Source organism: Narcine bancroftii, chromosome 2 (assembly GCF_036971445.1).
Source record: "Narcine bancroftii isolate sNarBan1 chromosome 2, sNarBan1.hap1, whole genome shotgun sequence".
Classification (NCBI taxonomy): Eukaryota; Metazoa; Chordata; class Chondrichthyes; order Torpediniformes; family Narcinidae; genus Narcine; species Narcine bancroftii.
In genome coordinates this window covers 335,225,719-335,252,388 of record NC_091470.1, presented here as the reverse complement: position 1 = coordinate 335,252,388, position 26,670 = coordinate 335,225,719, and the positions used below count along the sequence as shown (strand labels likewise).

Here is a 26,670-nt window from a genome sequence, read left to right as displayed (position 1 = left end):
TTCACAGAAGTTACAAATTCAATTTTGCCTAAATAACTAAGAATTATGTGAAATAAAATAAATTATGAATACAGCTAAAGACTGTACAAATACTACAGATGATTTGAGCAAATGACATAAAATGCTTTGATATCTCTCAATCCAAGAAGGCAAACAGTTATTGTAGAGACAACAGAGTTTTGTTCTGCAATTTTTTTCCTGCTCTGAAAGGCTCTTTGTGATCAGGGAAATTAACATTTTCAGTTCATGCAACATCCCAATTATTTATCGGGTTTGATGCACCAGATCTAATGGACATTCAACAATGTAATTTCTGTTCTTGAGTGATTTGCATACTGAAAGGTTTGTCAGTATTTAAGTATTTATTTATATTGTTCCTGTGGGCCATGAAAACCAAGAACAATTTGAGGAATACAATTCATCTGGTTAAGACAGCTCTGTGTGGTACAGATAAGGGAAACCAATTCTAAGTATACCATAAAAATACAGATTATTTAACATGGAAAAAATTCCCAATCAGATTACAGAATAAATAAAATTACTGAAGCCAATTAAACTATAAAGAAGGTGAGGTTAAACTTCTGCACAAAAAGGTACTAATGAACTTGCAGGCAGAAACAATGGCTCCGCATTAAAAAAATATTGGACATACAGCATGGTAACAGGCCCTTCTGGCCCAAGAGCTCATACTGCCCAAATACCCCAATGGATCGATGACCTGGTACGTTTTGAAAGGTGGGAAGAAATAGGAAATGTTGGAGTTCCTCCAGCATTTCTGTGTGCTTTTACTACTATATATTTTGCTGTGATCTAGCAATTAACACATTAGAAGGAACGGTCTTGTTGGACAGTTGGTTTTTTTCTTCTTGTTAATATTTCTTGGCAGAATTTATTAAAAACAATTAAAGATTAAATTTACAAAGTCCACAAAGCTAGGAAGAAGAAATTTTTTTACCTCAAGTCTCCCATCACTTCTTCCTGTCACTATCAGATTGCCCTGTATGCCCAGACTCCAAACAGAGCTTTCGTTGTCTCTACCCCACATGGGAAGGGGTGAGATGTTCTCATACATAAGGAATGGATCATCTCCTAAACTCCTCCTTCTGAGGCGGCAGCTGTCATCCCAACCTTGTGATGTGAGATTTACTGATGTTTGAGAAGTCTTCAAAGGTACTGGGCGAGATGGGTAACTCCTCAAGTTTTGCACATTTAACCTTTTATGATCCTCGTACGCTGTATCATATGCTCGACCAAAGTCATAGCCAGTTTCTTCAGAACATTCAGAAAAGATTCGCTGTCTGGGAATTGTGGCCTCTTCTTTCATCTCTGTGAAGTTGGTGTCTATCAAACCAGATAAATCTGGCTGATCAGTGAAAAGAAGGGGTTGGGTAGGAGTCGATCTTCTCTGGAAGTTGTATCCGTTCTCGTATATATCATCTTCCACATTTTCAGGATCGGATATATACTCCTGGCTTTCCTGACGCTCATGGCAAATGTTGCTATCCCTCCATTGCCTAAAAATGCATGGTGAAAAAGATAATAAATTTTAAAGCATTTTCTAATCTGCCTGAAATTTAGAGCTCTTCAGTTGCTCTGAAATAGAAAGACATATTAACATGCAGAATACTTCTACACTTCCAATGTGAGCTATTTAGGTCTAAAAATCCTACATTTCAGTGAACTCTTGAGATGAGGAGATTATCCTTGTATTCATTAAAACTTAATGGATTGTAGAAGAATGAGAGACCTCATTGAAACAGACAAAACTTTGAAGGGAATTGGCAAGGATAGATGCTGAGAGGCTGTTTCCAGTTGGAGAATCCAGAGTCAGTGGACATAATTTCAGGACATGGCCCTAGTTATTAACAACTGTACTGAGAAGTATGTTTTAAGCTGAGGTTTGGAAATCTGAAGGCTCTGGGTGCTTGGTCAGAATATATTCAACGGTGCGATCAGTAAGATTTTTATGTACTTAAAGAATATAGGAATGTAGTCATTAGTGATGCAAACTTGATGGGGCGTGCGACTGTTGTACATTGTCATACTTTTTGACATATGTAAGGAAACAAACCTTTCAGGCCAGTGTCCACAACAACCAGCAAGCATCTCAAGGTTTGAGGATCCTTTTATTGTCACATAATAATACATTAAAAATGAAACATACATGATATACCAAAGAGTCACCAGGAGCACCACTTTGTGCCCCCTAACAATAGGAGAAAAAGAAGCCAAAGAAAGTCCCTTCAGAGTCACTGAGTATCCATGGATCCAGCGTTCCCATATCCTCTGGAACCGCAGAGACTCCTGGTTGATTCATCAGCAAACTGAGAACCAGATGCAAACCTCCAAAACGATCAGGCCCTGAGGCCATTGGGAAGCTCTTCTTGCCCTCAGCACCCTCTTGAATCCAGGCTTCGATACCTAATTCCCATAAGCCAGTGTCCAGCAGCTGCGGGCGGTGGAGGTTCCATGATTCGTAAGTTGCCAGCAGCCCCTCGCTGGACCGCTGCTGTTGACAATGGCCCTGTTCGGCCATCTCCTCTGATTCTTCTCAACACGGGGTGGGGGTGTTCCCACAGTTTCAGGTGCCAGTCTGATGCTCTCTGGAGCCTGCAACCCCTCGTGGGCACTGCTGGGCACACACCTCGCGGATGCAGGATTTCACTTCGAAACACTGTCGGCTACTTTAACACGCCGTTCAAAGACTGTACAGAGCCACCGCAATTAGAACTGATGGTTCAAACTTTTGGGGGGATCGCTCTGTATCCGCACTCCCAGTGGCATTGCTGTCAATTTCAGCAGCTCCTGCAGCATTGTAATTTTTTTCTTTTATCTATTTATACTGATGCCATTTTATTGTCTCCACATTCCCACTAAACTACCATTCACCTATACACCAGGGGCAAGTTACGACGCCGGACTTAATCAGGGCCGTTGAAGCTGTGAGGAGGCAACAGCTCCAGCCGCGTCAATAAAATGTCACCACATTCGTCTCCTTCCATTTCTTATTCCTGCTCTTATGTTTCTTCGCCTTAAATGTAAGCGACTTCTTTAAAATAATATGAACAGAAGATTTTATTTGCAAAACAGTAGCTGAGTACATTTTACAAATGATATTCTCCAAGGGGTGGTGGTGGAAGCTGGAACAATAGGGATATTTAAGAGTCTCCTGGACAGGCACATAAATGCAAGTAGGAGGAAGGGAAGGAGTAGATTGTTGAGTAGATTGGTAGAACATCATGGGCCGAAGGGCTTGTACTCCCTGTATGGTTCTTTGTTATAATTTAGACACATATGTATTTTGGGAGAAGCACTTAATCCATAATCATATTAATGTAAAGAGATAAATGTCTTCTTTGGCTTGGGTTCACGGACGAAGATTTATGGAGGGGTAATGTCCACGTCAGCTGCAGGCTCGTTTGTGGCTGACAAGTCCGATGCGGGACAGGCAGGCACGGTTGCAGCGGTTGCAAGGGAAAATTGGTTGGTTGGGGTTGGGTGTTGGGTTTTTCCTCCTTTGTCTTTTGTCAGTGAGGTGGGCTCTGCAGTCTTCTTCAAAGGAGGTTGCTGCCCACCGAACTGTGAGGCGCCAAGATGCACGGTTGGAGGCGAGATCAGCCCACTGACGGTGGTCAATGTGGCAGGCACCAAGATTTCTTTAGGCAGTCCTTGTACCTCTTCTTTGGTGCACCTCTGTCTCGGTGGCCAGTGGAGAGCTCGCCATATAACACGATCTTGGGAAGGCGATGGTCCTCCATTCTGGAGACGTGACCTACCCAGCGCAGTTGGATCTTCAGCAGCGTGGATTCGATGCTGTCGGCCTCTGCCATCTCGAGTACTTCGATGTTGCAGATGAAGTCGCTCCAATGAATGTTGAGGATGGAGCAGAGACAACGCTGGTGGAAGCGTTCTAGGAGCCATAGGTGATGCCGGTAGAGGACCCATGATTCGGAGCCAAACAGGAGTGTGGGTATGACAACGGCTCTGTATACGCTAATCTTTGTGAGGTTTTTCAGTTGGTTGTTTTTCCAGACTCTTTTGTGTAGTCTTCCAAAGGCGCTATTTGCCTTGGCGAGTCTGTTGTCTATCTCATTGTAAAAAGATAAATATAACTTCAACTAATTTAATCAACTTGTTAAGTATAAACTAGATTAAAAAAAAACTAGCAGACATTACCCACAGGGACACCTGCTGTTGTCCTATTAGACTTGATCAGAGAATTCAGATTCCCAGTGGACTTTCTATGTAAATTATTCTAGTCTTTACCTTTTGATGTCAAATTTGTTCTGATAGGGGTGACATTACAGTGAAGAAATTTTTTGATTAAATTATTTTACCTGTGAGAAACACAGTATTTCCTTAGCAAATGAGGATTAAAAAGAAATTGAGAGTCAACTTAAACTGAGTGAATAAATTCTTTACCTCGAGTTTGATATGACAGTCAGACAATCACCAGTCTGCGCATCCCATACTCTTATCTGTCCAGAAAGGCAAGAGCTGACCAACAACATCCCATCACTGGCCAAACATTCAATATCCTAGAGAGGAAAAATATGGTAAATGATCATAATCACTGGAGTAACATTGTGGACAATGGGAACAAGGCCAATTCACAGGTTTTAGTATTCTCAGATTTCAGTCTTTTGCTGAATTGCATTTCAATACAATGAAAAATGCAAACTGGACAAAAGACATTTCTAACTCAATGTAGTACACAAAATATAGCTCTCTTTTCTTTTCTGACTCAATAAATGCTTCAAAAGAAAACTGAAAATCTACAGTAACAGAAAACTGTGGAAAGATTCAGAAGGGAGTAAAAATAACAAGGGTAGCACGATTGGCGTAGCCGTTAGCGCAATGCCTTCACAGCGCCAGCGATCAGGACTGGGGTTTGAATCCCAAGCTGTAAAGAGTTTGTACATTCTCCCTGTGTCTGCATGGGTTTTCCCTGGTGGCCTCAGTTTCCCACCACCGTTTGAAACGCACTAAGGGTGTAGGTTAATTGGCTGTAAATCAGGCGGTACTCGTGGGACGAAAAGGCCTTTTACCATGCAGTAGGTCTAAATTTGTAAAAAAATAAATAAACTGATGAATTTCATCATTCCTCTACAGATACTGCCAAACACACTACTATGCATTTTCTGTCTTCAATTTAAGTCAGCTCCGAATCAATCACAGCCATTACAATTATATCGCAATAATTTTGGTCGGAAAATCTGAAAGCGCACTTCATGAGATTGGGTTAACAGTGGTATTTTTCAAGGATTAATGTATCTATATTCAATGGTTTATAATAATTTATTGCTTTCAGCTGAGGTAGTAAATTAATGATTAAGGAAATATGACAACTCTTGAATACTATGAATGTTTTAAAATAGAATTAAATAGGTTATATGTGAAAAGTGCCTACAAAATATACCAAATTGTTTTAAAAACCCAAATGTTTTTTAAGTATTCTTCACAGAAGCAAATTTTTCACCCTTATCATTATTATAGGAGATCATTATTATTAATGATCATTATTTAGGAAGATTTGAATACAAGAGGAGCGATGTTTGCTTGAAATATATGAAATCCAGGTGAGACAATGTGGGGAATATTGTGTGCCGTTTCTGTCCCTCCACTTAGGAAGGATTTTCATGTGATAGAATGCAGCAATGGCTCATTGGCAAGAGGGCTAAATGACCTGTGCCTACTTCCATTTCTTTTGTTCTTCCTGTTTTCTTTTGGTGCAGAATTTTTTAAGAGTTAAAAGAAAGATAGCATGGATATACAGAATTATTTCAATGAGTAAAACAGTCACGAATGGATGCTTACATGCATATTTCTTGTCTGCCCTTTAAGTTCCAAGTAACAGAAGTATTCTGACACATGGAAGGAGAATTTAAGTGAATTTTAAGACTATACCTGATTTCTTGGTAAAATACAAACTCAGCAACTTGCATCAAAATTACAATTGTACTGAATTAAACCTATAATTTGTACTGTATAAAAGCAATACATGAGAATCATCTAATTGATGATACAAAAATACAGGGTATTTTGATACCACAATGCTATTTCTTTATTCTGGGACAATGATCGATTAGACACATTGTTAAATACAAATAGCTTCACATGATAATTTAGCTAATAATGACAAGCATTAATATGGCATAATGAAATTTTTCTTAAATTCATCAGGACTTGATACTTGAAATGAGTTTTTATTAAGTCATGGAGGCAATATAATTACAAGTCAAGATAATTCATAACCCAGAGATGCTGGTGTTTGCATCCAAATAATGTTATTGTCCTTCTAAAGTCCAGACATCACAAGTTTGAGAAGTTCTTGAAACTTTGACAAGTAGTTGCCGTAATATATTTGGTAGCCATAGTCCAGGATGGTATAGCTGGTGAAAATTTAAGCTAACATCAATTATTGTGGGGGAAAAAGCTTACTGTGTAGGAAGTCCAGAATCCATAAGACACTTGTATGATTTTGAATGTTCTCCACCTGCCTGGCTATGTGCAACTCCAATAAGGCAACACTGTTGGCATAGCGGTTAGCACAACACCTTTACAGCACCAACAATTGGCACCAGACCTCAAAACCCATGCTGTCTGTAAGGAGTTTGTAGATTCTCCCTGTGTCTGCGTGGGTTTTCTCTGGGGGCTCTGGTTTCCACACACCATTCAAAAACATACCGGGGGTGTAGGTTAATGGGGTGCAAATTAGGCAGTATGGACTTGTGGGCCAAAATGGCCTGTTACAGTGCTGTATGTTTAAATTTAAATGTTTTAAAAAATTAAATATTCATCGATGGAGCCACTTGACAAACAGTTGCAGCTACAGTATTTATGTAGTCACTCTAGTTTATTTTATACTCAGTGGTGATCTAACACAAGATAGTGGGTGATTTCATCAATGGTAATGCCATTAAATGTAATGAAAAAGTGATTTGAATACTCTTTAAATTTCATTTTCAAGGATCGTTTTAGTTTTTAAAATTTAATTTAATTTTGACATACAACATGTTAATAGGCCCTTCCAGCCCATGAACTCGTGCTGCCCAAATATTCATTAACCTACAACCCCTGTACGTTTTGAAAGGTGGGGGGAAACCAGAGCACCTAGAGGAAACCCATGTAGACACAGGGAGAACCTGGGTCAATGGCGCTTTAATAGCATTGTACTAACTACATGATCAGGCCCTCTTGTTAGAGATAGTCACTGACTGACATAAGTGCAGTGTAACTGTGCCACACAGTTATTGACAAGCCCAACATTTCTAGTCCATACCTTATTGCTCTGCGTTTTTGAAATTGTGTAGTCATGGAGCCTTTCGGTCAACTGGTCCATGCCAACTAAGTTATTCTAGGCTGATCACATTTGACTGCAGTAGGTCTGTATCTTTCCAAACCCTTCCTATTTGTATGGTATAATCTTTCTGATCAGGCCCTCTTGTTAGAGATAGTCATTGACTGACATAAGTGCAGTGTAAATATAATTGAGCATTTGGCAGGGTTAGCCCAAATAACGTCCATGGCTGTTGCACATGGACACAGACTGCTTCACAATTTAATGAATTTAAGGAGTCTGACAATGAAGGGATACTCTCCTTTTTTTTGTCCAAGCCTGACATCTGAACTGATGGCAGATCCATTTTTAATTTACTGTCACAGAAATCTGGTGCAATTTAATGGTTGATTTAGGCCTTTTTCCGAAGGTCAAACATGAATAGCATTTTTACAACAATCCAATAGTTTCTGATCATATTTATTCAACTAACTGAATAACCTTTTCCAGTTGCTTCTTTAACAGCCTTCTTTTCATGATAACATAATTTCCAAGAGTGAATCTGACCTCCTATCCTTGACATTTCAGTATTAATATCAGAAGAGTTCACAGATTTTATTTAGTATTTATTTTTGGACTGAAATGTGGCAACATCATTAAGCTGGAAAGGATGAAGAAAAAATTCAAAGATGTTGCCAGGACTGGTGTGCTTGAGCTACAAGGATAGGCCAGAGACTTCTTCCTGGATGCTGATGGGGACTTAACTGAGGTTCATAACACCATCAGCAGCATAGATAAGGTGAGTCTTTTTGTAAAACTAGAGGGCATAGATTTAAGGCAAGAAGAGGAAGGTTTGTAAGGAAACTGAGGCACCCCTTCTTCACACCACAAGCCGCAGAGGTAGCCTCAATGGTGGGTACAATTATAATGTTCAAAAAACATTTTGACAGGTACATGATAGGTAAGATTTACAAGACTATGGGTTGATCCCAGGCAGATGAGATTAACTTGGGTCAGCATGGATGAGTTGGGCCATAGAGCCTGTTTCCGTGTTGTAAACCCTAGCCCCAATAACATTATTACCATGCTGCTCCATCTTGTGAACATTTGGCGACTAGCAAGTTCACAGTACAGGATACACTGGTTTCCAAAACATCCACTCACCATTAAATGTCCCTTCAAAATTAATGGCAACGTTTCACTGATAGGCGGTGAATAACCATAATCATCACAGGGTAGGTCTCCGCGTCGTCTTCTCCCATGAGAAAGTCCACCCTGGCCATAAGTTTTTGGACAAAATACTTTATACAAGCAGAATAGCAAAATTACAAGGAGGACTCCAGATGCCAGCCCAAGTGCTCCAACCCTAGAAAGAATAAGAGATCAAAATCTAAAATTAAAATAGAAGTTCTTGTTTCAGGAGTTTCAAATAGTCGAGCATTTTTTATTTAATGTCACCAAATTTAAAACAAAAATCTCTTATTATGCCAGCAAGGAGACTTAGTCTGATGACACAAAACATGTTCACTTAAGCTAACTGCAGTGAGCCACAGGTTGTACTAATCCAATTAACTGGATCAGTTTCTTTTTAAATCAGAAACAAAATGCAAAATAGGAATGCCTAGAATTTCAGTTACAAAAGCTTAAAATATCAAATGACGAAGTGTGACACCAGGATTCCAATTTGCTGAATGAAGCAACTGCATTTCCTGAGAAGACTTAAGCAGGAAAGGGTAGCAGCCAACAATATTCAACTTTGTACAGGAACTCTATTGAAAGCGTCCTGGCCTGCTGCATCACAATGTAGATGCTGTGGAGAAATGGATGGGAGATCAATCCACAGAACCAAACGAGAGGCAGGGAGGATTACTGGGGTCTCCCTCCACCCCCCCCTCAATTGACCATTGTTTGAAGATGGCGGGCAAAATCATCGAGGACCCCTTCCACTCGGGAAAGAGATAAAAGAGCATCAGAGTCAGCATTGCCCAGCTGAAAAATATTTTCTTCCCACAAGCAGTGAGACTGCTGAACGACTAAATGAACTGCTCACATTAACTCTCCGATATATATATGTTCTGCATATGTATCGCTTGTCTATATGTGTGTTCTGCCTGTTGTTTCCTTGCATGTTTTGCACCAAGGATGGGAGATCACTGTTTCGTTGAGTAATTGGATGATAAACTTGAATGAAGTAATTTGCCAAGAATACATCAACCGCCTTCCTTCCAACCCTACTTGATTCAGATGTTGGTGGTAGAGGACTGAAGGAATCCAATTGCTACACTGTTGTTTAAAATAGGGGAAAGGGATGAACTTTTGAACTTGCCTTTTTAAAAAATATGATTATAAATGAAAGGAAGAAGGGATTTGTTAAAAGTAAATCAGGTCTAACAAACCTGACCAAATGAGATTTAATGGTATCAAATGCAGTTAATATTTACATCAAATTTCAAAAGGTGTTCAACAGTACATCCAGCCATTGACTTGTAAGTTTGAAGCTTCTTAGGCAATAGGAACAGAGAGCAATGACACAAAATTCAGAAATGGAGAAAATAATGAGGAGAGCTGAAGACTTCAGGATGCCAGGATGGAAGAAATGGAGACACACAGAAGGTGAAATTTAACACTGAGCAGTCTGACGTTTTAGCAGGAATCATGAAGAAAAATATAAACTAAATAGTATAATTTTAAAGGGAGGTGAAGCAGAGAAATTTGAAAGTATGTGCAGACAAGTCTTTGATAGTGACAGAACAAGGTTAGAAATCTGTGATTGCTTCTTTAAAAGGCATACAGTGGAAAAGTAAGGAAGTTTTCTCAACTTTTGCACTTCATACTTTTATGAAGGATACCATGAAATAGGAGAGTGCTCAAAAAAAAAGTAGAGATACAGGATAATATGGTAGAAGGATGATTTGAAAGTTGGAGGTCTTTGGATGGACTAGAGGGTTATCAACTGGATATAGACAGAATGCGGAGTTGGCAGAGAAGTGGTAGATGGGAGTTCAATCTGGAAAGATTGTAGACTGCAGGACCTTACCGTGCTGTACTGTTCTATGTTCATTGTTAGTTATGTAGAACAAATGGAGTTATTCAAAGCAGTTGAGGCTGAGCAGAGGAGATAAACAGAAAACTTGATAAAAGATGCTGAAACTCTTAGCTTTTATACTGTTCCCAACTAAGGGGAAACAGCTTCTAGTGGCATGTCAGAAAACAGGGCTGAAATTGGTAAAAGAATCAGAGTCATTAAGAAAAAATATATACATATTTTGCAGCTAAATGGGATTTAGAATGTATTAATTAGCAACATTTGTAAAGTATCGTAAAGTATTACAGGGCAATGGAGACCAGCTAACAGGACAAATTTATGAAAGTCTGCTCAGACATGACAGGCCAAATTGCTAAATGAAGCAGAATTATGAACATCTGTTCATGCTGATGTAAAACTTCAATCACTTGATGCTGACATCACAGGGCAACTGCTAAGTACAGAGTGTGATTCCAGCATTATCATTACACACAGAACTCTGTGGCTACAACAGACTTACAGTTAAATGTGAGTGTGCTAAAATGTGATTGCAGCTACCGTAAGCCACTCCAGTCCTAGAACTATGCAGACTTAGTGTTGTTTAAAACACTAACTGTCAGAACAGTATTTGTGATTAACATCTCCAAAACTTTACTTGTACAGCGTGATGTCCAAATGAACATGTGGTTTAGCGGAAATGTGCTGCTTATTGGAATCCCTTGCCAAGTTTCCATCAAAGTTTTTTGTCTCTCCATAATCAGCTGGAAACATGGAATAGTATCGTTTTGCATCTTGAGGATGTCTTGCATCCAGAGCATCTTGCGGAGTCAGATGGAAAGAGACTGGGATGATGGGAAGGATACTGACATATCTATTAGAAAAAAAAGACAATGGCATCAATTAACATGGAAACTGTTGCAAAACTTGTAAGTGGCTTGAGCCCTTTACTGTAATCTTAAAAAAAAAACGTAGAAGTACAAAACACATTTTACAAGACCCTGCAAGATCAAACAGAATCTTGTGAAAAGATATGGCTATTAAAATGAATCAAACCAAAAGTATGATCCATCCAATTTTAATAAACTCATGACCATTCTGTAATAAATGTCATAATTTAGCTTGCTCAATTATAGTTGAAATTATGGGATAATTTATGACCTTATGAATTGAATATATGTTTATCCTTGATTACATTTCAAGAGTCTTTGGATTCAATTTCTGAGGAGAAATGTTACCAATTCCAATGTAACTGCCAGCACTTTCATGGAGTAACCACAACATCAATTGAAAATGGTACCAAGGGACATTATGTTATCAATTTTAGATTTCTTTGCTTATTAGTTTACTTCAATGTTTTGGTGTTCTTAGGTGTCTTTGTTCACTATTTGTAACATTTGTTGGTAAATTGTAGAGAGATTTTAAAATTATTTGAATGTTTCAGAAAGTCAAAAATTTAAAAGGGACCTGCCAGATCTGATGTATGAAATCTGATTCAAGTTGATTTATTTGAAGATAAAACCTTAAATTTTAACAGTGGCTCCGCTAAGACTACTCTCCCTTCTTCTTCCCAAGTATTTCCACCCTGGAATGATTGTAACTCAATCAAGAGCCCATAACTTCTGCCTGATTGAGTCCCAATACCATCAGTAGCAGCCCATCAGCTTTTTTCCGCTTCTTATCCTCCTCGCCTTAATGCACAGTCCTGTCTCCCAAGGTCCTGATCATTATGATTGATGTCTCTATTCCTTGAACACTAAAAAGATCCCTCAATAAGCTCTTGAGGAAAAATATGCATTACCAAGCACCCAGCTCCTATTTAATACTCCTTTGTATGTGTTAAACAGTTCCGCGATCCTTATTTTTTGCTATATCATTCCATTGTTCCTTAGAATATTATTGTAGTTTAGTTTATTTAAATGTTGACTCTTATAAAGGTTTCTATCTTTGTCTACAGAGACAACTGCATTCACACAAATGAGAGCTCTAATTCTACTTACTTCCTTGCCAAAGTGTTATTGTAATAACTGAAGAGCGTTGGCCAATGTCGGAAGGACAGCTTCCGCCACATCTCCTCGTCTTGAGTTCCCCATGTAATCTTCACTTTGAAATCACTTTCTGGGAGACTGGCCTCACTACGGACCTGTTCCTTGCTATTATAATTTATATTTTCAGAAGAGATCATGGGTAAGGCATCAAGAGGATTCGGGTTTTTGTTCTGATCCATTTCATGTGACTGGTTCTCCAGCATTGGGTTCACATCTGATGGGAAGCTGGGCAAACCATCCTTAGTATCTCCCCTTTGGAAAACTCCTGGTGGTACTGCAATGGATGCTAAGCCGTTCTCTCCCAGTGGGCTTTGCTCAGTCACCTGTGCTGTTAAAAATGTTCTGAGGCCAGCAGGATCAGTGTATACAAGGATTCCAATCCATATGACAGTTCCCATCTCAAAAGAAAAATCAATTAGAGAAAGACATTATCAAATGTACTTGTGCAATGAAAATAACTTTCTTCAATATAGAACATCTTAGTTACTAAATAACAGTTTAATTCCTGAGTAAATGAACATTGGAATCATTTTAATCAAGTTATGAGAAGGAATAAATCATTAATCTTGCTCTGGTATACAGAGATTGATTATGGTATTTTGATTGTGACTAACTTGGTATTACTCTCTTTTCCTTGTAATCTTTAATCCTGTTACATATCAAGAATATATATTTCTTAAAAATATTCAGACCCTCATTTAGGAAGGAAGTTCCAAAGACCTACTTGGAGAATTTTTTTTTATTGCTTCATTTTTATTTTAAATGAGTAATCCCTTATTTTCCAAACAGAAATCCTTATTCAATGTCTTGTAAGCTTAATGGAGTCATCTTATCTTTTCTTTGAAGACGTTACATGACCTCTCTCGCATACCTCCACAAACCCAACTCTGGAATGACAATCATGCTACAGTCTTCAATTACAGTTCCTATCACTTCAGATTTTTCCCCTGCTTTAACCCCACTTAACTTATCTCCTCATATCTGAACTCTATTTTGTTCACCCCCCCCCCACCTTATCCAGTCACTCCTGTCAATGTCAATCTCCAGGACACATTTCATGCTCTCCACCATTTTAGAAAATTGCAACTCCCTAGCATCTACTCAATCATCTTTACCATGAATGCAATCCCTCTACACTTTCATTCCTAATCAGTAAGGCCTCTGATGCCTGTTTCTTCGTAGAACATAGATCAAACCAGTTACCCTCGATTAACACTACTACAGCAGTCACCTTTCATTCTTATAAACTCCAGTAAATACATGCCTTGCCCATCCAACCTATTCTCATATAACAACCCACTCATCCCAGCTGAATCCTAGAAATATTAATTATATGAAAAGCTTAACTTTAGTTGAGGTGGAAATTCTGACCATGGAAAGAAAAATAACTATTCTCTCTGAATTGTACAATTTGAATTAAATAATATAACTCAAGTCTCATTCAAAGCTAAGAAGTTTTGATTATAATCTCACCCTCCCAGTACCCTCAACTTCCTGACATGTGAGCAAATGTTTAATGAAGTTATTATGCATCATCAAAAAATAATAAGAAAGGATTGGTTGCATACAAATCATGATTATGTAGCACTCCATCAAGGTGGATACTTCTGATTTTTTAAAAACACATTTTCTTCTTGAAGAACTTTAATCAAGTACGCAATATTTTATTAAATAACAAGCAAAATTACCAGAAATACTCAGCAAGATAGAAACTATACAAATAAATGTTGCTGCTTATTTTAAAAAAAATAAGTATCCACAAATAATATCTCAAGGGCCAAAAGTAGCTTTCTAATATCCTCATACTAAACTCGATATAGACCCTGAGTTCAAGAACAACACCTCCATTCCCCCCCACTCCCCTCACCCCCATCAGACATTCAAAGTTCACAAGAAATGCTGAGAAACACAAACTTCTGTTTCTTTTCTGAAATCCTCTGACTATAAATCTTGGCTCAGTAAATATCCAAATCCCACAAATCCAAAAGTGACAACTTTTCTCCATTTACACATGAAATTCCACTTTTAAAGTACTGTACCCACTTAAAGTACTGTATTAACTTTTCAGGCTTCATGTTTCAGACCATACTAACTTGCTGTGTAATAAAATTTCATCTCAAAATTGGTAATTTTGCAGAATATTTTAAATGTGTTGCTTCTAAATACTGATCTGACAATGAAACAACACAATCTATTTTTAGTTTCTGTTAATAGTATTTCAAGCATGTGAAAATTAAAGGATATGTGTGGAGCTGTAATACTGTATTGTAAAAAGATTTCAAGCAAAAAGATGTGCACAAACTTGCAAATCACTCTGCAAAATAAAATGATGGTCATCTCAGCTCATTATTGTTTAATCCCATTGTAGCATTATCGTAGATTCCCGTAATCTCCCCAAATCATAATTCAAAAGACCAGAGCTTTAACCCCATGATGGTGCAAGATGGTGATCGAGAATAAGTTACAGTTCGAAAAAGGAACTGTGCAAAAACTGATCAAACAATGATAATCACATATATACATTGTCAATAAATACACAAAAACCTAACATTTACTGTATTTGCTATTAATATTCTACTACATTCTCAACATTGTAGAAAATTCTTTGGATGAATAAACGATGTACATCCAGATAGTACAGGTGTGAAAAGCAGTTGGCCAAGGATGTTAGCAGAGAAATGGCAGGAGTTTCTGGAAGTAATTTGAAAGACAGAGGATCATTTTATCCCAAAGAAGAAGCATTTTCAAGGGAGGATGAGGCAACTTGGCCAACAAAGGAAGTCAGAAACAGTAAAAAAAAGCAAACGAGAGAACAAACAGTCTTGTACAATTTAGTCAGAAGCTGGAGAATTGGGTAGCTTTTAAAAACCAACTGAAGGCAACTAAGAAAATAATAAAGGGGGAAAAAAAAGATGAAATATGAAAATAAGCAAGCCAGTAACAGGAAGAGAATACCAAAATGTTTTACCAGATACATAATGGTTAAAATAAAGGCAAGAATGGACATCAAACCACTGGAAAATAATGTTGCCAAAGTAATGGGGAACAAAGAAATGGCAGATGAAATGAATAAGTATTTTACTTCAGTCTTCACTGTGAGAAATCCCGGCGACATGTCATAAATTTGATCGGTGTTGGTGCAGATGTGAGTGCAGTCCCTATCGCTAAAGGAGAAGGTGCTTGGGAATCTGAAAGGCCAGTGGGTGGGTAAGTCACCATCACCAGATAGGTTCTGAAAGAAGTAACTGAAGAGATTTTGGAGACATTCGTAGTGATCTTTCAGGAATCGCTAGAGTCAAGAATGGCCCCAGAACTGGAAAATTGCAATTTAACTCCACTTATTAAGAATGGAGAGAGGCAAAAGACAGGAAATTAGGGGCTGGTAAGATTTTAGTGTCCATTATTACGGATAAGGTTTCAGAGTACTTGGAAGCACAAGATAAAATGGGTCAAGGTCAACATAGCTTGCTTCTGTGTAGACCTTGCTGATAAATTAGTTGGAATTCTTTGAGGGAGCAACAATCAGAGGAGGATGAGTGGATGTCTTTTACTTGGATTTTCAGAAGGCCTATGCCAAGGTGTCACATATGAAGCTACTAAATAAGAGTTATTATAGAAAAGGTAGTAGCATGAATAGGTAATTGGCTGACTGGCAGAAGGCAAAGAATGGGAATAAAAGTTGCCTTTTCTGGTTGGGTGCTGATGACCAGTGTTGTTCTGCAGGAGTCGACATGGGATCTGCTAATTTTCATGTTATATGTAAATTACTTGGAAGATGGAATTGATGGCTTTTTAGCTGTTTGCAATGATACAAAGGGGATAGGTAGTGTTGAGGAAATAGGGAGTTTGTAGAGCAACTTGGACAAGTCTGGAGAATGGGCAAAGAAATGGCAGATAGAATACAGCACAGGGAAATGGAATGGTCATGCTCTTTGGTAGAAGGAATAAAGATGTAGAATATTTTCTAAATGGGATAGAATTCAGAAATTGGAAGTCCAAAAGGACTTGGGATTCTTTGGAAGCAAGGAAAATAAATGCAATTACAGTATTCATTTTGAGAATATTTGAATATAAAAGAAAGGATGTAATGAAGAGGCTTTATAAGGAAATTATAAGACCACAATTGGAGCATTGTGAGCAGCTTTGGAGCCCATATCTCAGGAAGAATGTGCTGGCATTGAGGAGGGTCCACAGGAGGTTTACAAGAAAATCCCAGGGATGAGAGGATTAACGTATGTGGAATGGCACTCTGCCTGTACTTGATGAAGTTTAGAAGGTCAAGGGAGATTTCAATTGAAACCTACTAAACATTAATAGGCAAGGATAGAGTGATGTCGAGAGGATATATATATATATTGGTAGTCCTTCAATTTGAAGAAGACACGCTGATGTGCAGTTCACTTGTGGACATGAAGATGACTTTACTGTCCCAGTCTGGAAGTGCAGTCTAGCACAATGGGAGCACTGAAAGCTATTTTTGTATAACTGTGACTGCTGCTTTGTGATGCTGTTCATGGTTTTACATCAGTTTTTGGCAGATGTCGGTACAGAATCCAGGTCTCACATCCATATAGGAGAGAAGGGATGACCACAGCTCTGTAGACTTTCAGCTTTGTTGAAATGCAGATGTTGTGATTATTTAACTCTGGTACGTAGCCTTCCCAGAGCCTAGCTAGTCTTGCTGATCCTGGAGTCAATTTCTTTGTCCAAAGACCCAATCCTCAAGATGGATGCTCCCCAAGTATTTGAAGCTGTTTACATTTGTCAGCTGGATGTTGTCCACAGTGATTTTTGGTTCTATGGTGTTGGTGTTTGGCACGGACTGATGGAATACTTCAGTCTTGTTCACGTTGATGATCAGGCCAAATAGCATAGCAGCATCTGAGAATTTCCTCAGCATTAACTGTAGATCACTATCTTTGTGCGGCAAGAGCACACAGCCATCAGCAAAAAGTATTTCTTGAACGACTATGTAGAGGCAGTTCGCCTGTGCGTTCAAGAGGCGAAGGTCAAAGAGAGCCGTCTAGTCGGTACCTGATGGTACATTTCCTCCTCCAAACCTTGGACAGCACTTGACAACATGCAAGTGAAGAACAGATTGAACAAGACTGGGGCTAGTACACAACCCTGCTTCACCCCATCAGAAATGGCAAATGCAGCTGATGTATCAGCACTGCAGAGGACCTGTCCTATCATTCCATCATGGAGCAGCTGAATTATTTTTACAAATTTCCTTGGGCATCCATAACGTCTCAGAATAATCCAGAGAGCCTCTTCATTTACAGTGTCAAATGCCTTTGTCAGGTCAATGAAAATCTGAAGATGTTAGTTATTTAAATAAGAATTTTTATGACTGCTGTGAAAAAGCATTTTCTATTGGAAGTCCCTGTTGATTTTCTTTTCTGTAAAACCTTGCAAAATCATTGATCATTTAAAACCAGTTTTAATTTTCAATAATGCTTTAGCTCCTCCCATAGCATGTTTTTTGTAAAATATAAAATGTAATTGAAAACAGGCTGTTTAGGGTTAGGGTTAGGCTTGTTCTGATCGATGCACTTCTGAATTTGTCGCATGGCAAATATCATGTCCACTGTACTCTGTTCTGGCTGAAAGCTGTGCTGTACCTCCAGGAGATTATTTTTTGAGACAGTGACGAGTATGTTCAGGATGATCCAGACGAAAATCATGCCTGCGATGGAGAGCAGTGAGAAATTAGGTGGAATTTCATCAGCCAGAATGGTGAATCTGTGCAATTTGTTGCCACAGACAGCTGTGGAGGCCAAGTCATTGGGTATATTTAAAACTGTACTTGATAGTTTCTTGATTACCAAGGATACCAAAAGTTAAGGGGAGAAGGCACATGAATGGGGTTGAGATGGAAACGAAATCAGCTATAATCAGATGGCAGAACAGACTCAATGGTCTGAATAGCCTAATTCTGCTCCTATATCTGCTCATATATTTAGACCACCTGGCCCATTGAGCCTGCTCTGTTATTTCAACAAAATCTTGGCTGATTTGACCACCCAGCTCCATCTACCTGCCTTTTCCACATAACCCCTCATTGCCGCACTGTGCAAAAATCGATCGATGTCTGCCTTAAATCTATATTTAATGAGACAGCATCTCTTTACTCCATTGGGCAGAGAATTCTACAGATTCATCACTCTCTAGGAAACCCAATTGCTCCTCATCTCTGTCTTAAATCTACTTCCCAAATCTTGAGGCCATGTTCTACAGTTCTTGATTTTTGAATAAAGTGTCATAAGGAACTGTTGTAAAGTCTTTATATTTAAACAGATAGAAATTTGACATAGAATACCACATACTGAACTAAACAAACCTCTGCAGTTAATCAAACATGTGCATCATATTTAGTAATTTCCTACCATGATAATCCTCTGTGCAAGTCGTGTTCTAGCCAAGAAATATACTACTCTCAATCTCTTTGGCAGCCTTAAGTTTCTAAATGAAGAAGGTTGCAGGGAGATGGTGTAAGGAGCTGAAGATCGCATTGCAGGCTGTCGTTCATATCTCTTCTGCCTTGGAACTGACTTGGAATGAGGCAGTCTCATTTGATTGGAGATTTCTTGCACAGCCTCTGCAGGAAGTCGCTTATTAAGGTCAGCAAGCTAGTGGGAGATAGAGATGTCAGAAAAACTGCAAATATTAGTACTATATTAGCATATTTTCTTACGCTGCCTTCTCTCAATGTTTAGTAGTCTCTCACCATCATAGACAAGCATGCCTTCACATTTAATTACATTTTAACCAGCTTTAATGCATTTGAACACCTTATTTTTGTTACAAATCAGCTTTTATGAGAATCACTAGTCAAGTGATGCTATCTTTAATCTATTAGTTATCTGACGTTCATTGGCTCTGGTTCTTTTTACTAACAGCATTTGAAATCATATTATGAACTCACAAGAGAATATGCGTCTTTATGGAGATCGCATATTTTCAAAAGCAGAAAAAAATTAATTAAGGGATAATGGGACTTGCACTCCAACCCTGTTGAGATACAAGTTGTATTGCATGTTACCACATGAGTTGAATTTGTTAATAGAATACAAGTCATCAAGCCGCAAAACTAAGGGAAAATATTCACAATTAACTACTGTAATTACATTCTCATGAAAAGATTCACAGCTAACGTTCATTTGTCTTTACACATCAAGAACCCCACAACATATTTCTAATACTTTCAAATGTTATTTCAGATTTTATCAATGCAAAGGCCAGTGCAATTAGGTTCATTTCAAGTCTTGCCCTTCACAAAAATATATTTTTTAAACCCAAAATACTGTAAACCATCTTCAGAATTGTACATCTGTTCAGAGCAATGGTTAGACCAGTGGTGTATTGCAGTCAATCCATGCCAGCACATCTTCAGGCAATATACTGCACTAGATTTGGGGCAGCGCGGTTGGTATAGCAGTTAGCACAATGCCTTTGCAGTGCCAGCGATCGGGACTGGGTTTTGAATCCCGTGCTGTCTGTAAAGAGTTAGTACATTTTCCCCGTGTCTGTGTGGGTTTTCCCTGGGGACTCCAGTTTCCTCCCACTTTTCGAAACCTACTGGGGGTGTAAGTTAATTGGATGTAAAATGGCCTCTTTATGTACTGTATGCCAAAATTTAATTTTTAAATTTAGATTCTTGTACTGCAAGGAATGAAGGGTTAAAATATAATAGGAATCAAAAGTTAGACTTGCATTCTTTTCAACAATAATTAAGATTTAAAGATTGGATTGGATAGACTATCTGATTTCTTCAGATAGTCCCAAAACTATAAAAATGCAAGTTAAATCTTTACAAGGTGATATCAGAATGAAACTTCGTCACAGCATAAAACTGAAACTCTTGCTCTAAGAATCTTGTCAGACAAAAACTACAGAAATTTTGGAAACTAAGATTAATATATTTTTGTGAGGCAAGTTCATTAAGGAGTCAACAAGCAAGGTAGTTTTATATCAAGCTGTGACTCAGTAAAATAAATAACAGGATAGACTCTAAATCAGGGGTGGCCAAACTTGCTTAATGGCCGTGGCAAGGGTCTGCAGTCAGGGCATTGGGAGCTCCGGAGGGCAGGCAGTCGGGTCTTGGTCAAGAAATAGCAGTTGGGACATCAGGATCTTGGATGCATTGTGAGCACCTGCTCATACAATTCCTGTGTCAGCCAACACATTTGTGCAAGCCACACATTACTGGTACATGTCAAAGAGCCACGTGTGGCTTGCAAGCTGCGGTTTGTCCACCACTGCTCTAGATGCGGAATGGTCAATTTCTTGTCCAGAAAGGAATTGAAAGAACCCTTGGAATTCAAGTCTTGGATTGGTCTTTAAAGCCTCAGCCTTCTATCTCTGAGGTTGTTTACTATAATTTTATTCAAGATGACATCTCAGAATTCAAAAGAGAGAATAAATTTAAATTTAAGTATATTAAATGTTACCTCCATGCGGCGGATGTCAATAGACAAAACTGTCGTGAAGAAACACATCTGTAGAAAGAAATCTGAAACGAGTCCAACCACAGCAAATAGGCAAAATTCCTGTTTGAAATTTTGTGGAGGGCAGAGACATATGGGAAAATTCACAAAACAAATAAAAATTAAATTCAATAAATGTTACAGCTCTCACACAAAACATAAAATAAGAAATATAGAATTAAAAGAGGAATAGAATCACATTGAACAACAAAATTCAAATAAAACATATTCTCAATGAGCTATTACATTTATATTCTGGTGGAATTCTTAGTTAGCTTCCTAGCACAGCTTTGCTGAGTGTAGTGATCTCCAGATAATACTATAATAAACCCTGTTAGCATTAATTCCACCAGCCCTCTGTTTTTTGCTGGAGTGCTAAGTGAGGTATCATTACATTATTTTTACTTCTGTTGTGTCTGTGATCTGACTTCTAGTCACAATGAAGAACATACTACAAGCTCAATAGAAAAATGATTTAGTTTCATCTCTTGGCCAGATGTCACTGGTAAAAACACAGAAAAGCTGAGGGACTTCAGCAGGTATTGCAGCATCCATATAGAAGGTAAAAATGTATCTCTGACATTTCAGTGCTGAGGCCTTCCTTACAGTAAGTGTAAAAAACAGACAGGTGTCTGTATTAAAAAAAATGGTGAAAAGGGAAGAATGGCAGGGGGAGACCCAACAGACAAAAGATGTTAATTGGATATAATAAGAGAACAAGAGTGAGGAAAGGTTGAGAATTGATTGAGAGAGGATTGTTTTCAGCTCTGTGAAAGGGAAGGGAGAGAGAGAGAGGGAGAGAGAGGGGGGGGGAATAGAGCTTGAGGAAAGCAGAAGGATGAGGTGGGAGGTAGGATAATGGAAACTGGAGAAGTCGATGTTAATGTCATCCGGTTGGAGGGTGCCCAGATGGAATATAAAATGTTTCTCCAATTTGTGGATGGTTAGTCTGCCAGCCATGTCAGCAAGGGAATGGGGCAGGGAAATAAATGGCCACTGGGAGGTCCCTACTATTGCGGCAGACAGAGCTGATGTGCTCAAAGAAGCAATCTTCCAGTTTGTGTCCAATATCTTCAATATAGATACCACAATGGGAGCACTGGATGCAGCAGTTGACACCTGCAAATTCAAAAGTGTTGCTTCACTTGGAAGGACTGTTTTGGGCTCCGAATGATGCTGAGGGAGAAGGTGTGGGTGCAAGTGAGCAGCCCCTGCAGTCACTTGTGGTGGGTAGGTGCCAAGGGGGCGATTGGTGGGAAGAGAGAAGTGGATCAGGTAGTCTTGGAGGAAGTCCTTGAATAGTTGTGTGAGAGAGGTGTAGGAGCCAATGAGGCGATTAGTGAGAAGGATGGACTGGATGAGGGAGTCAGAGGGAATGGTCCCTGCGAAAGGTGGAGAGGGAGGAAAGGTGAATATGGGTTTGGTGGTGGGATCACATAGTAAGTAGCAGAAATGGTGGAATATGTTGGATGTAGAGGATGGTGAGGTGGTATGTGAGGACAAGGGGAATCTTGTCTTTGCTGCACATGGAGGTAGAGGGTCCAGGGCAGATGGGCAGGTAATGGAGGATATGCAGGTGAGGGCCAAGGTGATGATAGTAGAGGGAAAGCCACCTTTTTGGCAGTAGGAAAAATATGATTATCTGGAATGTAAGCCCTCATTCTGGGAGCACATGATGGAGATGAAGGAAATGAAAGAAAGGAATGGAATCGTTACGAGGAAAATGGAGTGAAGAGGTGTAGTTGAAGTAGTTGGGTGGATTTATAGAAGATGTCTGTCGAGAGTTTATCTCCCGAGATGGAGACAGAGAAATGGAGATCGAGAAAAGGGAGAGAGATGGACCAAGTGAATTAGAGGTCAGAGTGGAAGTTGGCAGCATTTCAGATTACATGATCCCACCACCAGACACATATTCCTCTCTCCTCCCCTCTCCACCTTCCGCAGGGACCATTCCCTCTGACTCCCTCATCCACTCCATCCTTCTCACTAATCGCCCCATTGGCTCCTACACCTCTGACCAGAGGAGGAGCTCCACTTGCACCCACACCTTCTCTCTCACAATCATTCAAGGAAGCAACAATTCACTTGTGAGTTTGTAATGGTCACTTCCTGCACTGACCAGTGTTCCTGCTGTAGTCTCATTTACATCAGAGAGACTAGTCACAGACTGGGAGATTGCTATGTTGAGCACCTTGGCTCTGTCATACCTTGACTATGTCCGCCACAATAGCGAGGATCTCTCAGTGGCCACCCATTTCAAATCCCCACCCAATTCCTTGCTGGCATGTCTGTTCACAGTCTTATGCACTGCCAGATTGAATCTATACCTCATATTCTGTCTGGGCATGTTCCAACTAGATGGCATTAACATCAACTTGTGCAGTTTCAGTTAGTCCCCCTGCCCCATCTTTCCCTATGTTTCCATTTCTCTACGTCTGTCTCTCTTCCCTTTTCCCTCTGTCTCCTTTTAGAGAGCCAAACCCCCCCACCCCCAATCAATTCTCACCTTTCCTCTCATCATAACTAATTAACACCTTTTGTCTGTGGATCTGTATTCCTCCCTCAGTCATTCTTCCCCTTTCACTAGCCTTTTAATACAGACACCTGTCTTTGTTAACTAGGCCCGAAACGTCAGTAATACATCTTTACCTCCTATGGACCTGCATGACCTACTGAGCTCCTCCAGCATTTCTGTGTATTTAACCACAATCACAGCATCTGCAGACTTTTGTGTTTTGCTCCAGATGTCAATGCAAGTTGACTTTAAATAAAGAATCACATTTCCAAATCAAACATTCAAGTATTTTTATTCTGTATTAAAACGTTTTTGGCTACACATGAAGACAAGTGATAAAAATACCTGAATAGCAGGAACCAGAGTAAAGTAACCAATCAGTATGATAACTAGTTCAGTAGCCATGTTCTTCATTATGGACCAGCTTTCATTGCTCAAACCTAGACAAATATAAATTACAGATTCATTGATTTATATTCTCCAGAGTTTTGAAATATGGTTATATTAAAAAAAATCCCTAATTATTATTCTTATAACATTTGTGTACTGCGCAGAAACAGGGTCTTTTGTCTCACTTTTATCCATGTGATGCCTATTTATATTAATCCCTTTTGTTTGCATAAGACCAGTATACCCCTCTCTGCCTTTCCTATCCAAACTTCTTATAAATGTAGTATTATTAACTTTCATTGCCTACCCTGTCAGCTCAATCCAGCAACCATCAGTCTCTGTATAAACAATTTACCCCACAGATCTCCTTTAAATTTCTTCTCTCTTACTTTAATCCTGTACTTTCTAGTTCTGGAGACCCCTGATCTAAGAAAAGATATACAATTTTGGATCCAATTTGTCATATGTCTCAGAATACCTGTGCCTTCACCTTCTGGACAGCCTACTACGTGGGATTTTGTCAAAAGCCTTACAAAAGTTCATTAAACCATGGCTAGCACTCTTCCTTCATCAATTTTCTTAGTTACCTATAAATTACAATCTAAATTGTTCCCATTTTGGACAACATGGAAACAAAAGACCAAATGATTCTATTGAATCATATTGAAAAGTAAATGTGGTTCAAAATGTGTGCAGCTATCTGGTGTCTGCTCGAAAGAGATAAAACAAAGTTTAAAAAAAAGTAAAATCTCAATGTATTTTTTTTTACCTTGTGCTATTCGTAGTTTGACTTCGAGATCCACAGGGGTGGAGACAACAGACTTGGTAAGAACAAGAACATTCTCCAAACCAATGACCACAACCAGATAAGGAAAGATCTCTCTTTGAATCCAAAAACAAATGGATCAGAAACATAATAAAAGGATTTAGTTATTCATACCTTGCAAAATGCCACACAACCTCAATGTAATCGGAAACTAATTAAACGTATAAAATCTTTTCAGGCCAGGGCAGGTAATCCCCACAATTGTAAATTTGCTTCCTCAAATTACATAATTTTGAACTGATGGCATGATAAGTTGCGCTAACCTTTCTATTTATGTTCCTGCTTTTTACTGTGCCCTCTCTTCTCAAACGCATCCTTTGTCCTCTCAATGGGACACCTTTGACTGCCTTACTGGATCCTTCACTTTCTCATTAGAGGACCATAGTCAGAATGAATCGGAAACATCTCCTCCTGATTAAGTATCAACACACGTTCACCTCAAGGATGTGGGTTAGCCCACTGCTCTATTCACTATACATCCATTATTGTGTGGCCAGGCACAACTCCAATGCTATCTACAAATTTGCCAATGACACCACGGTTGTCAGTAGAATCACAAACAGCAATGAGAAGGGAGATAGATCAGCTCGTTGAATGGTGTCCACTAACAACTTTGCATTCAACGACAGCAAAACGAAGATGATTATAGACATCAGGAGGAAGTCAGGAGAACACGATCCAGTCCTCATCGAGGGCACTGTAGCAGAGAACATCAAGAACTTCAAATTCCTGGGGTCAACATCTCCGAGAATCTGACCTGGAGCTTCCATGTCGATCCAATCAGAAAGATGGCTCGCTACAAGCTAAGCATTGTGAGATGTTTGTCACCAAAGACCCTGGTTGCATCACTGTCTGGGACTGAGGTGCCAACACTTAGAGCAAGCAAAAAAAACTCCAGAGGGTTCTTAACGCAGCCTGCGACATCATGGGCACTAGACTTTACTCCATTGAGGTCATCTACAAGAGGCGGTGTCTTAAGAAAGCAGCCTCTATCCTCAAGGAACCCCAACACCCAGGCCATGCCCTCTTCATTCTGCTACCATCGAGAAAAAGGTACAGAAGTCTAAAGACAAGCACTCAGTGCCATAAGGACAACTTTTTCCCATCAAATTCCTGAATGATCAGTGAACCAAAGACGCTGTCTTACTTTGACTTTCATGCACCACTTTTATTTATTTTTGGACTTGTTCCTGACTATAAATTCTGATAGTAATCGCCATCTACAACTAATCTTAAATGCATAGGCATGGCTCCATACATCAACATCTTCAAGCAAATCATTGTTCTGAAACCACAAGTCAAAAGTGACATCTCTGGAACATGTTATCTTCTTGCCTTACCCATAGCCTTTCACACTATACTAGATGAGGTTTCTCAATAAATTCTTCATTGTTCAGCCAGTGGGTATACCCTTACTTGGTTCAATGCGGACCCGACACTGACTATTTATTTCCATGGATGCTGCCTGAGTTTTTTATTCACTCAATATTCCAGCAATTCTTGTATTTCATTATGAATAGAGCTTCTCCCTTTTTATTACATGAACGATTTCTGAATATTATATATTTGCTCAAATTTTATTCCCCTTTATGAACAATGTCCCATTGTGATTAAGACAATTTGAAGTCTCAAACATTGAATTCAATAATTAATTTGAATGCCACTCTAATTCCAGTCCCCTGAACCTCCTTGAACTGTTACATTACACTGGACATCAAAAGATTTTTCTTTCTGAACACTTTTGGGTGCATTTTATGGATTTTTGGATGCTGATCACGAAAATCACCTTTAAAATTTCCTATCACATACTGGTTTTTTAGATAACCTAGTTTTGTCATTTCCTTCCATATTTTTAACATGCTTTTAGCATACAAAACCATGAAGTGCAATGTCATTGAAAATTAATTTTCTGCATTAACGCTTGGACTTCCCTGCTGATCTTGGTGCAAGCAATGAGGAATACAGTGATAAGCAGTAGGGTGAGTTCCCCTTATCTGAAGATCCGAAAAACAAAAAGATCCAAAAACCAAAATTTTTTTAAGCGCCAACATGATGTCATAAGTTTAAAAAAATTCGACACCTGACTTACGCATGTGAGGCT

At 39.0% G+C, this 26,670-nt stretch overlaps 1 protein-coding gene across 5 annotated transcripts in view; it reads right to left on the bottom strand.

Annotated features, from left to right (window-relative positions):
- scap (SREBF chaperone) overlaps positions 1-26,670 on the bottom strand; it is a 141,750-nt gene that overhangs the window by 28,144 nt on the left and 86,936 nt on the right. For all 5 annotated transcript variants that reach the window (XR_011352477.1, XR_011352478.1, XM_069922149.1 and 2 more), the window contains exons 9-17: positions 24,513-24,625; positions 23,699-23,793; positions 20,803-20,901; positions 18,739-18,981; positions 12,302-12,747; positions 10,960-11,175; positions 8,444-8,645; positions 4,423-4,538; positions 956-1,514 (exon numbers count right to left, since the gene is read on the bottom strand). Coding sequence is in view for 3 of the 5 variants with exons in the window: in XM_069922149.1 (XP_069778250.1) it covers positions 956-1,514; positions 4,423-4,538; positions 8,444-8,645; positions 10,960-11,175; positions 12,302-12,747; positions 18,739-18,981; positions 20,803-20,901; positions 23,699-23,793; positions 24,513-24,625 (2,089 nt within the window). In the remaining 2 variants the exon portion in view is untranslated. The remainder of the gene's footprint in view (positions 1-955; positions 1,515-4,422; positions 4,539-8,443; positions 8,646-10,959; positions 11,176-12,301; positions 12,748-18,738; positions 18,982-20,802; positions 20,902-23,698; positions 23,794-24,512; positions 24,626-26,670) is intronic.